At 32.8% G+C, this 18696-nt stretch overlaps 1 protein-coding gene across 2 annotated transcripts; it reads left to right on the plus strand.

The window, feature by feature from the left end:
- The first annotated feature begins 13479 nt into the window (after positions 1 to 13479).
- On the plus strand, positions 13480 to 17673 carry LOC113734529 (selenium-binding protein 1). 2 transcript variants are annotated; one of them, XM_027261116.2, is made up of 8 exons: positions 13480 to 13666; positions 13783 to 13979; positions 14838 to 15033; positions 15656 to 15883; positions 16154 to 16385; positions 16545 to 16652; positions 16738 to 17010; positions 17205 to 17673. In XM_027261116.2, exons 2-8 carry the CDS (start codon positions 13838 to 13840, stop codon positions 17484 to 17486), a joined length of 1461 nt encoding a protein of 486 aa, XP_027116917.1. In that variant the 5' UTR covers positions 13480 to 13666; positions 13783 to 13837; the 3' UTR covers positions 17487 to 17673. The 2 variants fall into 2 exon arrangements, with proteins under 2 accessions (XP_027116917.1, XP_071938295.1); XM_072082194.1 differs by lacking the exon at positions 13480 to 13666 and having other exon boundaries at positions 13696 to 13979.
- Positions 17674 to 18696: the final 1023 nt, after the last annotated feature.

Here is an 18696-nt window from a genome sequence, read left to right on the forward strand (position 1 = left end):
CCAATGATTCGAGGAATTACAGCTTCATGATATTCACCAATGATTCGAGGAATTACAGCTTTCAACCTATTAGTTAGCACTTTTGAATAGCATTTATTCGAGTCGGCAAAAAAATCCAAAATCCGACAACCCGCCCATTAATTTTAAAGGATGGGTTGGGTCAATTGGGTTATGGGTTTTATTAGATTAGGTAAGACCAATCCAACTTATTCATTGGGTGGGTTGAGTTTTTTATTTGGGTACCTAATACCCAACTTGTTTAAAAGTAATTCAAAATAATAAATACAATATTCAATACATATATGCCCAACTATTTACATTTGGACAAATGTTAATAATTCATTGATTAATTTGTGTTCAAAATTCTCATATATATATTTAAAAGAAAAAAGAAACTTGATAAAAAAAGTCATGCTTATTTTACTTTTATAACAGTAGTTAAACTTGTTCAACTTCTATAATAATTTATTATGCCTTTTAAGAGTATATTATTTTCATCCCCTTTTTTTTTGTGGTTGTTCTCAAGTTGCTACTTGCTTTTGTTTGTTAATATTTCGAGTACGTAAAATAGAGTTTTAAATTTGTTCTAATTGCATTCTTTTTTAATATTTCATGATTGCTTTTGTTTGTTAACATTTCGTGTATGTATAATATTGTACGGATTTCTTTTTTAACCTTTTAGCATTATATAATTTCGGATTCTTCAAATTTACAAACAAAAGCTTATTTTGTATCAGCTTAATTTTTTGCTAATTCAAAATAATGTGATCCCGATGTGGTAAAAATGTCAAAATAGTTCATGAATTCTCCTCTCATTTATTTATTAAAAAGTTTGGGATTTTCCTTAATAATTTTTTGGGGACCAATACCAGTACTTTTTACAAGCGTATAATATTTTCTGCTTTATATTAGAGCTGTGGTAATTCTAAAAGATTAATATGACCATAGCATCAAGTATGATCCTAGACGATTCTAATTAATCAGGTGATGAATTATCTAACTGTATCAAATCAATAAAAAAATACCTTTTAATATATATTATATGTATATAGATCATGATATTAACTTTGAATCAATATAGTTGACTTGCAGATTCTATTTTGTTTTGATTAATTATGGCAACTTGGGCATGGCTAGTCCAATGATTTCATTTCGTGTGAAGCAAATACCTCCAATCTTCAACTTCATGAGAAGCTTACAATCATCAAAACAATTAATTTTCCCTCTTAATTAGCGAGTCCAAGAACCAAAATGCAGTAATGTCTCCAGTCATTTAATGGAAGAAAGCAATTTGCATATTATCCCCAGAATGTAGTTTTGATGCATGGACCTTTAACAACAGTTTGCAAAATTTCTAGAGTCATGAATCATAAAATTTTTGAGAATATAAGGACTAAAGTACAAACTTATTTTCTATAATTTCAATATTATTATACAACAAATTATATGTCACTTACTTACATTTTCAAGCATAATATAATCTAGCATTCAATAATTTAAAAACATAGAATATTATAATTTACAATAAAACAGATATGAATAGTAAAAGTGTTAATAAGTTGTGACAAAAATAAGTTTCAATCAATTAGTAATATTAAAAAGTATAAAGTAAACAATTTTTTTAGCTAATCTATTTTAAATTTATAATTTATTATCTAAAATTCACAATACAAGCAATATAAAATACTATTCTATTTATGATGTGTTTCCAAGGAACTTAAGAAGTGATTGTGTGTTTGTGTGTGTGAAAATATATTTATGCATGTGAAAATGTGTTTATATGTGTCAAAAAAATCTTTTTTTTTGTGTTAAAATATATGTGAAAAAATTTATGTATTAAAATATATTAATTAATATGTTGAGTCATATTTGGGTCAGAGGTTTGAGATAATCCAATATGATCTAACCCAAAATCAACCCAATCTAAAATTGAGCGGGTTAGGTATAATCCATTTAATGAAAACCCAAAATTAATCCGCCCAAAACCCGTCCAACCTACCCAATTGACAAGTATAGCATTTATATAGCAAACTACAACAGGCTATAGGCTTGAAATCCCTCATTTGTGTTGTATTCTGCACCGTTGGGACCAGTGTAATTATAGTACTACTCAAAGGATAATGCATATACTTCTTGTCATTGAACACAGCTCGAATTACTTCAACACCAATTACATGCCAATTCTTCTTTAAAAAATTGTGCACTAAAGCCATCTTGGCCTGGAGCTTTACCATCTTTCAAGGTAAACATGCCATGTTTAATCTCTTGAGCTGACACACTAGCTTGGAGAAAGTCGAATTGATCACTGGTGACGGTTTTAATGTTTATCTGTTGCAGCTTGCCCTTCAAATCAGGGTACTGAGAGTTAGATTTACTCAACAGAGTCTTACAAAATTCTACTGCAATTTCTTGAACTTGCTCATAGTCCTCAACAATATCACCTTCATCATTTATCTTATTCCTGGCAGCATGACCCTTCACCTTTATGTGGAAAAAGCAATATTTTTCATAGGGCGTGAATTGTATTATCTTTATACGTACAAATTACTAGTTAATGGTGATAGTTGAGCTACAATTTGAATAGAAACATTTTAATTTTGATCATATGTTGTTTAATAGGTGGAGAGCTCAATTGAAGAGAAAATGGACCAATCTTGGCAAGACGAATCAAGCAAAGAAGCAATGAAAGAAGAAGAAGAATGAACGAACAAGGGCTGTTGGATTAGTAAGGATCGGCAGGTAAATCCATAGTGATCTGTGTGTGGATCCTCAATAACCGCGTCGGATATCAAAATGGTCTTCACGCCAGACTTTTTCTGGTTGTTATGGTTTTGAGCTTCATCCAATGACCGGCCCAAACTTTGGGCCAGTATTCATTCCAAATTGGTGCCTTAGCAATTTTTTTTTAGCTCCAAGAAGTCTAATCCTACCATATTTGGGTTAGAACTTTAACAAACTATAAATAGGGGTTATCTAGGTCATTTTTAGGGGGAGAAACACACTATACTAACATTAGTTCATCATATAAAACTCTTTCTTAGGAGATCAAGGATGGGTTCAAGGCATGGAATCAAAGAGAGATCAAGACGGAGTTCGGAGCAAGAAAAATTAAGAAGTTTTCTTTACTTTTATCTTCGTACATGTATTTACTCTTTGAATTCTTGATTGTACAATGAACATGTCAAACTAATTTGTATCTAGGGTGGGGATTTTGTGAAAGAGTATTGGTTATTTATTTTAATTAAATTCTTTATATTTGTCTTGATTTATCTATCTTAATTTAATTACGTGCTATGTTTGATCACCAAAGATATGCTTTTAGATTTTGTATTGAACTGAGAAGGGACATACAAGTATACACTAGATAGATAAACATATTTAATTTAATTACATAAGTAGGCTATGGTTTGTATGATGTAATTGAAATCACATAAGATCTTAAAAGATTTAATTAAATACTTATAATCTTGAGAGAGATGTAGGATATGATTGGGCACAATTTAGATGTATCAAGAGATAATCTAAAACACCTTTACATAATACGTTCTTGGCATGTTAAGAAATTAGCTGGATAATTAATTCAAATTCTAGCTCAAAATTTGAAACTTTAGCCCCTCTTGCTAATTGTTATCTCGCATCTATTTTATTTGACTTGATAAATTATTTTACCTCTTAATTAGAAATTAAATCCTTTGAATTTAAATTTCATTGTCTTCTCATAATAATTAAAGTAGAGAAAATTAATTCGTCCATGTGGATTTAACCCCTAAAATACTCTTGGTGATTTTATTACTACGATTGACTCTGTGCGCTTGTAGAAATAGCTGATCAATTTTTATCTCTGGATTGTAGCCACTACATTCTGGACTAATCCTTATAGAATTCCTGTTCAGCTAGAATCAATCTAGCGTATTCCTAGATTAGAACTTTCTCTTTAGCAATTAACTCAGGATCAAAAGATTGCTATTGCATATGCTGCTGCACTATTATCAGTTGCACTTTTTCGCTTTGAACTCCACCAGAGATCTGGTTATAATCTCGTTTATTCAGCTCTTGAAGCCTACCTTTAAGCTGTTTTCGTCGCAAACTGATAAGCTACATAGGATTCATTAACACTCCAGGATCAGCTTGCCAAGAATCCAACAAGACATCAAAAAACTCATTATGCTGCATCCAAAAGCTATGGAATTTAAAAGGTTTTGGCCCAAATTTAACTTGATCTAGCTATACATTTGAATTGGTAATGATACGACCAAAAATTGTTAGCCTTAATGTTTGGAAAGTGCTATTCTTTCCATAATCATATTTATTGGATTACAAGGGAAAAAAGTTACCTCAATCAAAGCTTGATTCGAATTTAGTCAACATTGAAGTCGAGTCGAGGTTGAACTGACCAAGTCGAGGTGTTGAGCTCGTGCCTAGCATACCGTCATCCTTTCTCTTTTTTTCCTTTTCTTTAAAGATTAATCTTTTCATATACATATGCATACATATACATACATGCCTACATACATACATGCATGTATGTATGTATGTATGTGTGTGTGTGTATATATATATATGTATATATATGCATGTATGTATGTATATATGTTAACGGGGCAACATGCATGCCGCATGTACATTCAAATTTAAATTAAGATGATGCGCTATGTATTCAAATCTATTAATGTATATATTGACAATGTAGGAAATATTTTAAAACAAAAAAGCATTTTTCTTGTCTTGAGATATAAAGTATACAGCCTTCTTTATCTTGAAAGTAAGATCACTATTTTCTGAATTAGGCCAGTCCAAATGGGCGGGTTAAGTGGTTGCCTGAGTTTAATTTGGTACTAGGTGCAGATAGGCGGACCATATAACCCATTTAATTAATGGGTTTGGTAGGGTTATGTAAATGGTTTTTTATTCAATGAAAGCTTGACTATGACCCATTCATAATTTTTGGTTACTCTCACGCGAGCCGTTTACTTTTGTCCAAGCACAGGCTGCATTTCTTAGACATCGAGCTTAAAACCCAAATTAAAAATAAAAGACCACCAAGTAATTTCCCTTTGGGTCTCAATATAGGTGGATGTAATGGGCTTTCAAAACAATTAAAAATTAATTAGAAACAGTTAACACATACATTTCACGGCTTCAAAAGTTCACATTAATATATTAGACAACAAAAATAAGCAATAAAAGTACACTAATGATCACCCGATTCCGTAAAACAGACCAGTTTCTTATGATTTTGAACAGAAAGAATTTTTGAATTTTGCCTTTCCTTTTCTTTTACTTCCACGAAATTATTTTACAACTATTACAGTTTTAAAAGTTTCAAAGAAAATTTTCTCATGGACAATCTTCTCTTGCCCTGTGTTTTTTCTTTTACCAAAACCCTTCTTCTCACACTATGTATAACTAGTTTCTGATCATTGTCAAGTTTTATCTATCACAAAATAGCGTCATTTGGTATATCAATTGGGTTTATTTTATAATTGCTTGTCACTTTTCCTCATTAAAGAAATTCTCAACAGTTATTTTCGTTAATTATTTATTAATAGTTAATTAGTACTCTAATTACATAATTGTTAGATATTAGTTTCTATAAGACATAATGTCTTAGGGTATATGAGTAATTTCTTCCCATTTGATGTAAGTAATACACAATTCTACCTAGGGAGGCAAGTGTAATTTTATAAATCTTAGAGGAGGCTAGTGAAATTACCGGAAACCAATCCCTAATACAAATTGGTAAATGAAGAGATAAGGCTTGGCTTATCCAAGCAAAAAAGACTTGTGATTGGAAAAGTCATCATAGAATTGACAACACGGTCAATACAAATTGATTCAATTAGTAAGAATGAAGTGTGTTCAGATCCTACTACCGATATGGACATTGTGTTAGTAGGTGATTTGTAAGACCCCTATAATCGACCCATGATCTCAGAAGCATGCCCTATCCCATGTCGGTAATCAGAGCGCCATCCAAACTTTTTTTCTTATCAGACAAGTAGAATTGATAACAACTATAATAATAGTAACGCTTTGTAATTTCTTGCCTACCCTTGCTCTACTATTTTCTACAATGCATGCTTGATAGTTGATTTTTTTTTAAGGCAATATAGCGTATTTTTCATCTGAGTAAAAGTATACAAAATGTACCTGTCCTGCTACATACTTGAGTATACGCAATTACAATGGAACAAATCAATAGAATTAGCTCAGAATATATCCATGATCAATTCCCCACTCCAATATCAAATCCAAGTTTTCTGTGGTCCGAGGAGCTTTAGGCCAAGAATAACAAGTCATCTGCAACACATTCATAATGGCTTCAGCCAATTGAACATTTGAGCTGCTATTCTGCTGAAATATCCTTTTATTTCCCTCTTGCCATTAATGCCACTGTAGCAGCAAAAACTAATCTCTTTTGTTTAATAGCAAACGAATCAGATCTCACATGTGCACTCCACCAACGAACCTCCATTTGCTAGCTCATATCCCCTCTATACAACATGCACATCCTTTAAATCTTATGCTGGATAGAATGTGAAATATCACACTTGAAGAACAGGTGATCAATGGATTCTGGAGCAGCAGAGTCACACAAAACACATAGTGATGATGCATTCTGCACTCCCCATCTACACTGCTTATCCTTTGTCAATTCATGGTTCGAAGACTCGGCCGAGTCGTCACTGTCTCGACTCTCGCCGATACGATATCGTGACAAAACGATACCGAGATACTCAACTCACCAAGACGTCACCGTGAAGGGTTAAAACGGTCGAGTCACACCGAATCACTCCAAATCATCCCGAGTCAACTCGAATTTTTATTATTTTTACTAATTTTTTAATTATTTTTGTTTATCATATTTTTTACAATTTTTAGAATATTAAATATTTCAAAAATTCGCGTCTCGCCGAGATCGGGACTGATATGTCGAGACCGATGTGGAACGGTCCAGGCTGCGACCGCAACCGCGACCGCGACTTTGAACCATGTTTGTCATCAGCTTCCCTTAAATTGCCATCCACAGGATGAAAGCAAACTTAGGAACAGATCCTTTGCCCCGACCAAATTTATACCATTCCATATTCAGTCCACAAGAAAAAAGCTTCTTCATTGCAGACCTTACAAAAAAGTCACCCGTAGGGGAGCCTAACCAGTCAACATGATCCTCCCTGTGCAAATGCTGTAAGAGAGGAGGAGGAGCGTCATCTTGGAATTCGTTGACTTGAGAGTTACACCTCCTACCCTATTGCGAATTCTAGCTATCATTTTTTATGAAGTCAGCAACTTTAGATTTAGTAGAGAGCCCCAAACACTTGAGAAACGAGATTGATGGTAAATATTTGACCTGTAATAAACTTGCATATACGAAACTACAAAAGATGTAAAAATATCCCAAAAGAATTATCCCTACATAACGAGAGCAAAATTTCACCCATGATGAAACTACTTTCGACAGTGATTTTTTTGTCAGAATGTATTATACAAATTTCTAATTTACCATACCAGGTCAATTTTATCTTAAAAATTAGAAGGACTTTTGTTTTCTGGTCACAACTGACAAGGAACAACAGACCCTTGTTTTCTAGAGAACGTGAAGCGCCTATCGAAATCAAACTAACACGATACTAGATACTTCTTACATTTACTTATTTAAGTACCATTCTTTCTGGGAATCAAGACTTTAAAAGTCAAGATATACACGAATTCTTGGATAAGATCAATAGTATTGGTCATCACCTTTCCATATATGCTTTCCCATCCAAGTTTATAGTGACCTCATTTTTGTTCCTCTATGATTACAAACTGTTCTGGAAATAATAATCATTTGACAACAATATTAAAAATCACTAATGTATTGCCATATAAAATAATCTCTCACCATCTTACTTTTGTTTGGCAAGTACCATTTATTTCCTGGCCATTACAATTTCTAATTAGGTTTGGCTGACGAGTGCTCAATGTGCACTCATTAAGTGGGGATCAAGTGTTAGTTTCTTTTTTTAAAAAAAAATGTAGTTTATTCGCAAAACTGTCACAATTCAAGATTTTTTGCAATATATGTGAGTATGTAAATTTATATAGCAACTTAGGTTTGATTTAAATGTTTTAAGGAGTGCCTATTGAGAAAATATATTGTAATTAAACCCTTACTGAATAACTGGCATTTCTAGACAATCATATAAATTATGTGCCATTATAAATTTCTTCTTAACTGTCATTAAATCATATTGAGTACATACTAAATACGTGAAACAATGCATAGATTGACACTAGCAAAACAATAGAGCTAGCGAGTCACATTTAGAGAATACAAACAAATTTGCCAAGAAATCGTTAGAGATTACATTAATACTTACTTAAATCATGTGCTATTCTCGTATCACATACAATTATTGGTCTAAATACAAGTATGAGTCTAGACAGAGTAGTATACTACACAAAAGAGCAACACGTGACTTTAGAGCGAATAATATGGACCTTAGAGTTAACTAAATTCGTTGGAGGAGAGGAAAATAAGGAGATAATGGGTGCAACATTTTCCGTTTTATGGTTATTACTTCATTGGCGATTGGAATCTTGTTTTAATTCCTATCCTAGTCTAAAGTGGGTGTATTTGGATAGGAGATTATTCATAAAAAGTTATTTAAAATAATATTATAACACTTTTGTGATCTGATGCATGTAAAACAAAAAAAGAAATTTATTGCCACAATAATCTTCGTCTTAAAAAATATTTCCAGACTGATGCAGCCCTTGTTAATTTACTTGTTGCTATATGGATTTCAAATATGGAAAACTAGTCATGCTTAAACTTTCGCTCTTATCTTCTTTCTTTTTGAGAGGTACAATGGTAGTTAAAATGCCAATAACTACTCTTAGGAGTTTAATTGCTAATTCACATTAGACGAATCCCTAATTATTTTTCGATAGTTCAAATTTAGCTAGTTCTACTCTATTTATTATTCATTGTCTACCTAGAGGAAAATTTTAATATATTTGAAAATTTCTTAAATAGTCGCAGCAACTAAAAAGATTTTCTTACCATGTGTATGATGAATTGTCATATAGATAAACTAAAAGTCTTTGGAGATATAGTGTTAATTCATGATTTTTCACTCTTAGAATGCACAATAATATCTCTTCCAAATATTGACTATTAACTAACCTTGATGTTAATTCTAGTGCTAATTATGACTTTGCTTAGATTCTCTAGATGGGTCAAAAAATGCAATATTTTTTTCATTTCTCTTTTCCTTTAAAATGGAACTTTCATTAACCTATGATTATTATCCTGAAATACTTACTAGTGTGTCATATAATCAATTTTCCAAAATTTCTTAATATGTATAAAGTCAAGAGTTTATCATATATGAAATTGCATGTAACAACAAATAAACAGACCCAACGTGTAATATAATAATCAAGAATAATACTAGGGAGGAATAATGGCAGCAAAAGAACAAAAGCAAGACGTAGTCGGGAGGTAGGATATATATATATATATATATATATATATGTAGCATGGGTTTGCCATCCGGTGTTGTGGTTAGGAATAGCAACAGAATGGATTTGGGGCGGGGGAGGCCCGCCCTGCTGCCTACTACTTCCCCCTACCCCCGTCTCAGCCCACTTCCCCCGTGAGGAGGGCACCCTGGTGTTAATAAAAATTTGTTATATAATTTGATTGTAGTCAAATTTTAGCAAATAATTTAAGTACTAAAATATCAACACATTACCAAATCATTATCCATTGTAATTTCATAATTAAAACCCATAAAAACAATTAAACAAAAACTATTTGAATAAAATCCAACATAATGAAATAAATACAACTAAAGTAATCAAGTTTTCACTTTTGAAATAAATACAATCACTAAGTCATTATTGTATTTTTTTTTTTTAGAAAAAAGTGTAATTGTGTTAAGTGTAATTAGGAAATTAGTATAAATGTATTAGTAAATTTGGTATAACTAATTAATAATTTCTATTAGTAGACGTGTATAATTATTAGTATAATTGATAATATCAATTATATTATATATACTAATATACATTATATAATACCTGTAACTAATAATATCATTATTAAAAATTTGTAACTAATTAAATTAAATATTATATATATATACATATAAATATATATAAATAACTATATATATTTTTTTTAATGGGTGGGGGGCGGGGGAGTCATCGTATCCCCCGCCCCCCGCCTCACCCCGCACCCAGTGCCATTAGCCCCCCACAGGCACCCGCGCCAATTGTCATCCCTAGTTGTGGTGCCATAAGAGTACACAATAGTGAGTCTAGTGTTATTGTTTCTGTGAAAGGGTAAATTTTTCTATGAAATTGTTGCACTTCAGGTGATAGTTGATAATTTTAAAGCATTATTTAATATGGATTCAGTTTCCTTTATTAGTTTGTCTGTAGTATTGTAGAGTACCAAGTAGAAATTAAAAAAAACATGTAATATAAGGAAGAAAATAATTACAAGTCATTCTTTTCTTTTAATAGGGATCTTATGTGGCAATAAATAGTTAACAAGGAAATAAAAACTAAAAGAGTATTACTTTCAAATTATTTTTGGAGAAACAAATTGTTTTCATCGGGAACTCAATAAAAAGATGGTTGAAAGTTGTGTTTATGATGCAAACTAAGTAATATTTTTAAATTTTTTTTCCAAATGATGTTATCCTAATAATGTTGTCTAATATTCTCATTTTCTTTCAACGAAATAGTTTTCTAAATCCAGCCAATTCTCACTCACTAGCCCAAAAGATCATAGTTATTAAATTCAACCCGACTTTGTGGTTGAACCGATCAGCCCTTTGACTTGGGCATCAAGTCATGCTAAGTGTCTAGTTTGATCGGACAAGAAATTGATTTGGTCAAACCTATTTGACCTGTTGGTTCAACTGAGAAATTGCCCTATTTTCTAATTAGAATAAATTTTATATACACTGTCAATGTATACAGTATCACAGTTGGATGGATGACACATGAGCAAATTTTGAATTTTAAATTCAAATTTTGCACGTATGTCATATATCTAATGGTGATAATATATGCACTGACAGTGTATATAAGATTAATCTTTCTAATTAACCCTTTTTAACAATTATGGGTCTTTGTTTTTTAAACAAAGTGTATATATACTTTTTATATGATTTGTACATTGGATCTTATTTAAATGTGCATAAGACTTTATCAATTGCTTAGTTTTTATTTGATAATTAAATATTTTTTAACAAACTTATTTACTTTTTATTATATAATTAATCCTTTTAACTTTCAAACTAACAATATTTGAGTAGTTAGAAATTATTTTATTTTTAAACAAAAATAAAATAATGAAAAATAAGGCTGTATTTTTTTAAAACAAGTGGCACAATTTTATTTTATATTTAACTATATTATTTAGTTATGTAAAAGTTTGATCAAATGAAATTAAATCTTCTATTAATATCTATGCTTTCATTATATATCTAAGTACAATGATTAGTATCTAAAAGCACTTTGTTAGATATTTTACGTCTATTGAAATTACTATTTTATAATTATAAATATTAAATTAATACCTACCGCTTCAACAAGTGACCCACTGGTTGAGCTGATTGAACTAGTGACCCAATGATTTGATCGCTCTACCAGGTTCCTTGATGGGTTGGATTTAATAACTATGCAAAAGATACAATAATTGAGGTTATCCAAAATTACAATTATGATTGCAGGGAGCGGTTAATAGTAGAAAATGAATAAATGTCCAATTAAATGGTTGGGATTGAATTTTAGACAAAAATTTTAATACATGATAAATTTTGATTATATTTTTACATGTTGCTATATTAATTTTTACATTTATTATTTTAGTATTTACAATTGTTGTGGCATTGTTTACATGACTAACACTGTTGATCTAAAATACAATTTCATATGGGCCACACATTATTACATAGCCAAAGATAGTTATTTAGCGATAATTTTAGTATTACACTAAAAAAATAATTTTGGTATTACCTACCGAAACTAACTCAGCAACTCCTACCTCATTCACAATTATACTATTCTGCTTACTTCTTATAAACTTGGCAAATTTTCCTGTTCCCATCTTTTCAAAACTTCCCAAACTATTTTCTAAATCCAACCCAACCCCACTCACAAGCCCAGAAAGCACAATTCCATATAAACCCCGCATTATTACACAACCCACCAAAAACGCTTTACATACAAATCTGATTTTTGAAATTTCAGCCATGGTTTTTAAATTGCTTGACTTCTTTTCTCTATGTCCTGATAGCTCAATGGGTCTTACTTATTTTATAGGATTTGAGGACTTTCATTTGCTGCCATTGGAGTTATTGGTGGACCACAATTTCATCGATTTGTTGGAGTATGGGTTGGCAGTCACGGGTGATCCTTTCGATGAATATTTTACTAAAGAAATCCGTAGTATTGAAAGTGTTTATTGTATCACTTGTGCGCTGGAGATCCAAGGTTATTGGAGCGCGTATATCTGTGGTGTGTGCGCATCCATAAGCTATCCAAGCGACATGTACATGTACATAGCAATGTGTAGTTTGTGATATCTACAAGGTATCCTTCATTCCAAGAGAACCACTGTGGTGATGTTAAGTATGGGATTCACATCACTTGGCTCCTCCGAAATTTTTAAAATTTCACTTACCTTTATTGAATTGACATTTCTCGTAATATTTTAGCTATTTTGGAGGAAATACAAGAAAGATAAAACTTTTATTTCAATACTACCCTTATGTTATGTTACTTATGAAGTTTACAATGACAATAAAAAATAAAATAATGTTATATTTTTATAAGGTGTAAATTTCTTGACTTGAACTATTTATCTTTATTGTATTGGAACAAAAGCAAAATTTACATTTTAAAAAATTCACATGTGTGAAGAGATTATTTTAGTTTTTAGTTCAATTTAAACTAAGTACATGATGTATTAAAATATATTTTCTAAAAAAATTTCTTGACTTCCTAATTAATATCCATGAAAATTTTCAAGGTGTCATACTCAGCAAAATCCTTCTAAGTTACTGACTTTGACTAGATTTAATTTACCCACAATCTTTGCTTTCCCACCACGGCCTTGATATAAAGAAATATGGACAATTATTAGATCTCAATTTATTTTTTTAATCTACACATTTTGGTTCAAAATTTTATTTTATTTTAGTTTTTGGTTAAATGGTTATTAAGAGCAAGGGTAATATTGCCAATTTGTGACTTTTCATAGGAATATTTAATCTTGTCAAAGTGATAAGGGAGGTAAGTGAGATTTTAAATACCTTAGGGGAGCTGAATGATATTATGAGAAACTTTAGGGGAGATTTCTAAAATAATCCCTGGTATTTAACTTTGAAATCCTGAGCAAGATTTTCCTGGGATTTCGTGATATACGTCCATAAAAAATTGATACATCCCACCTGGACACCTAAGTCCGGCTACATGCACAGAGGGCATATTTCCGCTTAGACGGCTAAAATACATTATTGCCACATAAGGAAAACGGCAGAACCAGACAAAAGACATGCATGACTGACCAAATTAACTTCAATTAGTCCTCGTCCATCTACCCCGTTAACTACATGGTGATAACAACGTTTGTTCCTGTTCATATTCAAACGTGGCTTTGGTAAGCAATTGATTGCATCCCATGTAAAAATATCGTACCGCTAGTATTCTACTTCTACTGTTGTTATATAAATTGGGTTGTAAAAGTTGGGATGTTCTTGATTTGCTTTGTTGTAGCTTTTGAGGAAGTAATAGGTGCGGAGGGAGGAAGAGAAACAGAGGAGGGATTGAGATGGCCGCTGCTGTTGCAACTGATGTAGTGACTAGAAATGGCCATAGCTGCTGCAGTGAAAAGGGTCCAGGTTATGCTAGCCCGCTTGAGGCCATGTCTGGTCCCAGAGAGTGTCTTATTTATGTTACCTGTGTCTATACAGGTACTTGATCTCCTTTTCCCCTGACTTTGCTGTTTAATCAGTACTTTGACGACAGCAGTTTTTTTTTTTTTTTTTTGAAAAATTGGATTCAAGATTTTGTTGAGAACAATAATTATGTCTTCTTTCGTTTTTTGGTTTTTAATATTGAGTGATTATTGATTTTGCTCCAATATGTTTGCCTGTTGGATAGAAAAGTTTGGTTGCGGTTAGTTTTGTTTATTGATGAGATTTTGGGGTCAATGGAATCATGCTGATTGAATCTTGAATCTGGACTTTTTACCTTTTATTGTGGGGCAAACGGGAAAATTAATTTTTGAGTACCAAGAAGAAATTGAGCTACTGTAGAATGTTTGTGAATCTGTTGTTTGAATTGTTTTCTGGCCTCTAATTAAGCAATTTCTTACATGCCTTAATTCAGCATATATTGTGATAGCACAACGGCTTTCAGCAGTTTTATTGGACCATGTTTAAGGTTTTCCCCAGGAGTAGGGTAAGGTTTTGATGTGTCCAGTGTTTATTCAAACTAGCCGAAGCTGCGGAGAATGACCTTACAGAACAACCCTGTTAGAGCGGATATTTGCAGTTCTCTGATGAAAATTGTCCATATTCTGTTTGTTGGAGAACGGAATTGTCAATCTCCTGGGAAGAAGAATTTGTTTTCTGTATACATGATTCTACCCTATTAGTTGATCCATGTCGGCTATTTTGTGTCAGGCATTGTTAGTTAATACTTCATGTGGGATGTTTATAGGTTTTATTTATTCTGACTTGTATGTGTGAGTTAAAGGGGTCTAATGGATCATATCAAAGCTTGCCAAGAAATCTTTCTGGAGCTTAGAGATTTCCATTGAATAACAGGAACAGGAAAGGAGAAGCCTGACTACTTGGCCACAGTCGATGTAGATCCAAGTTCACCAACTTACTCGAAAGTTATCCACAGGCTGCCTATGCCCTATGTGGGTGATGAACTACATCATTCAGGATGGAATGCCTGCAGCTCCTGCCATGGAGATCCATCAGCTACTCGGAGATTTCTTGTCTTGCCTTCGTTAATGTAAGGGATAACATCTTTAAAAACGCTTTTCAAATGATCACTATCATAGTCCATTGATATACATAATCAAAGCTGAAAAAATACACTTGTCGTGGCTGTTGTCTAGAAATCACAGTTGGAACTTTGAAGGTGTTGAGAAAAACTGCTTTATCTTTTTCATGAGACTTCTCCTAAAGTGACATTGATGTTTTCAGCATGAAAACCATTTATATGAATGTTCTAAACTGGTAAATTCATAGTGATAAGAAACTTTAATAGGTCATAATTTTTTTTGGATAGCTATCAAGCAGAGTATCTGCTGAAGTTCATACGTTTGGTCCATATGATATGGTTGATAGAGTCAAAAGATGTTATGCATAATCACTACATCTGGAAATATTGGTGACCTGAAGCTGACAGAGTTAAAATTGATATTCAATGTCTGAAAATAGTATCGAAGTGAAGCTGAAACTCTATAAACTTTCTTTTTGCTGCATACAGCCATTTTCTTCTACATTTACTGCAAAATGCTCATTTTTTCAATTTTACTTGCTATGAGTGATATCACCAAAAAAATTTTGTCAAGTTTTAACTCAATAGAAACTAGGTAATATCCCTATGCTTAGTTTGGGTACTCTTTCAGATCTGGACGCATATACGCTGTTGATACAAAGGAGGACCCGAAGGCTCCAGCTCTGCATAAGGTAGTTGAGCGTGAAGATATCATACAGAAGACTGGTTTAGCTTTTCCGCACACTGCCCATTGTCTTGCTTCTGGTGATATCATGGTGTCATGTCTTGGAGATAAAGATGGAAATGCCAAAGGAAACGGCTTTCTTTTGCTTGACTCAGAATTCAATGTGAAAGGAAGGTATTGTCATTCGTACTCTATGAGCATACTAGTTGTCTATTTAGTTAACGTGTTCACCCTAATCTTAAATTATAATTGCAATGCTAAAAAAAAAAAGCACAAATCCAGTCCAGTATTTTGCTTAGTTGTCTTCCTCTCTCCATGTGATTCTACTTTACCTGTAAGTTGGAGTTTCAAACTTTGACAACATGTTCTGCAACAAAAAAGTTAAGTTATTGGGAGTATGACAGAACATAATGAGACCACTCTTTCTGCCTGTCCTTGTAATAGGTGGGACAAACCTGGACATAGCCCGCTTTATGGTTATGATTTCTGGTACCAGCCAAGGCACAAAACCATGATCAGCACTTCGTGGGGAGCCCCAGCCGCTTTTACCAAAGGTTTCAACCTCCAGCATGTTGCAGATGGCCTTTATGGACGGCATTTGCATGTCTATAGCTGGCCTGATTGTGAATTAAAACAGACATTGGATCTTGGCAACACAGGACTCATACCATTGGAGGTGAGATGACATCTTCCATCAGATATTTTGTTGTCAATGATTTGACTAGCAAAAGGCACATCATATTTAGGAATGTATCCTTGCATTATTCTTTTAATCAGTAAATAGATTTGTATAATTTATTGGTCATTGATTCTGGTAAAACTTTACTTTTTTCAGATTAGGTTCCTGCATGATCCATCCAAAGATACCGGCTTTGTTGGTTGTGCCTTGACCAGTAACATGGTACGATTTTTCAAAAACCCAGATGACACATGGAGCCATGAGGTATGCCCAAATATCTATTGCTTTGGCCAGTCAAGGAAGATGGTAAATAAATTCACAATTGACTTATTGCTAAATGATCTTACAGGTATCAATATCAGTAAAACCAGTGAAGGTGCAGAATTGGATCCTTCCTGAAATGCCCGGTCTCATAACAGATTTTCTTATATCTCTTGATGATCGTTTCCTCTACTTGGCCAACTGGCTTCACGGTGATGTTCGCCAGTATAACATTGAGGACCCTAAAAACCCTAAGCTTACTGGGCAAATATGGGTTGGAGGTTTGTTTCGAAAGGGTAGACCTGTAGTTGCTGAAGCTGAAGATGGGACAACATATCAAGTTGATGTCCCAGAAATCCAGGTAAATTTTGATCTGTAGCTTTAATTAGAATTTCTGGTGATGTGAGTTTGCCATTCAAGTTTCACACACTTCAGCCCAAATAAAAGTGTCCATGTTACATCAGATCTTTATTTTTTTTTAAATGTTGTTTTACTTTTTGTTTCGTTTTTAGATGAAAAGATTGACTAAAATTCTTGATTTTGTTTGTTAAAAAGGGGAACCAACTGAGAGGAGGGCCACAGATGATTCAGTTGAGTTTAGATGGAAAGCGGCTTTATGCAACCAACTCACTCTTCAGTGCTTGGGATCGCCAGTTTTACCCTGATCTTGTGGAGAAGGGAGGGCATATCATACAGATTGATGTTGACACAGAGAAAGGTGGTCTTACCATCAATCCCAACTTTTTTGTTGACTTTGGCGCTGAACCAGATGGTCCCTCCTTAGCACATGAGATGAGGTATCCTGGGGGTGACTGCACTTCCGATATATGGATATGAGCATCATAAAACATTTCTTGTAAACTAAAAAGAATATTGCAGGCATGGGATGCAACATTTCTTGTAAACTAAAAAGAATATTGCAGGCATGGGATGCAACATTATATGGATTTGATTATGTGCCTCAAATAAACTGCACAAACTGCACATGAGATGTGCCTTATATGGATTTCACAAAGTTAGGTTTTGCTGTTTCTTGCCTGATTGTACAAACTGCACAAACTAGTGAGTGTTTGGATAGCAAATTTTTTCAAATAATATTTCGCTTGCTTCATATACATATTTTTCAATCTATTTTTTTTATATTCCCAACAATCTTTTTATTTCAAATAATAAAAAGTGTTACAATAAATATTTCAAATAATATTCTATCCAATAGTTTCACAAACCATACCTGATTGCTTTGTAAGAGGAGTTTTAGGCGTATTTTCTTGACATGATCAACAAAGCCGTGGAGTGATCTTGTGCAGACCCCAATGTTGGAATACGGTGACCCATGAACATGTAGCAGGTAATAACCTCTGTTTTGAAACTCGGACCGGATCGGTCGGGCCGGTCGAACCGGGAACCGGTCAGGTAGCCGGTTCGAGTCATACTAAAAAACCGGGAATTTAAAACCCGGTCAAAGTCGGTCAAAAATTGGGTTTGATCGGAAAAAAATCGGTTTTTCGGTTCAACAGTGTTTTTTTTAAAAAAAAAATTCAAACTTTTTAATATTATGTTTTGACCCCCTAAATTATTAAAACTTATTGATATACTTCAAATATTTGATACTTTATAAATATTGTCCTAAAATTTGATGTTATTTTTCAATTTAATTCATAATTTTAATTCTAAACTTATTAATATTTATTAAATAATATAAATTGCTACTTGATTGTTCTAATTTCTTTGTATTTTCTTATTAAATATATTTGAAACATCAAATATATATAAATTTACCTTTATTAATATCAACATATTATTAAATATTATATATATAATATTTTAATTTTTAAATAATTTTTATTTATGACGTCATCCGGTTCGACCCCTATCGACCCCCGGTCGAACCCATTGACCCCTGACCCGACCTGACCCCTGGCCTTAGCCGAGTCGCTATCCGGTCCGGTTCTGAAAACATAGGTAATAACCACCGTTTTTCCATACAGAGAAATCTGCATATTTAGCATCACTAATTGTGATGTACATAAAGGAAGCTGAGTAGTAC

This window comes from Coffea arabica, chromosome 3c (assembly GCF_036785885.1).
Source record: "Coffea arabica cultivar ET-39 chromosome 3c, Coffea Arabica ET-39 HiFi, whole genome shotgun sequence".
NCBI classification, from domain to species: Eukaryota; Viridiplantae; Streptophyta; class Magnoliopsida; order Gentianales; family Rubiaceae; genus Coffea; species Coffea arabica.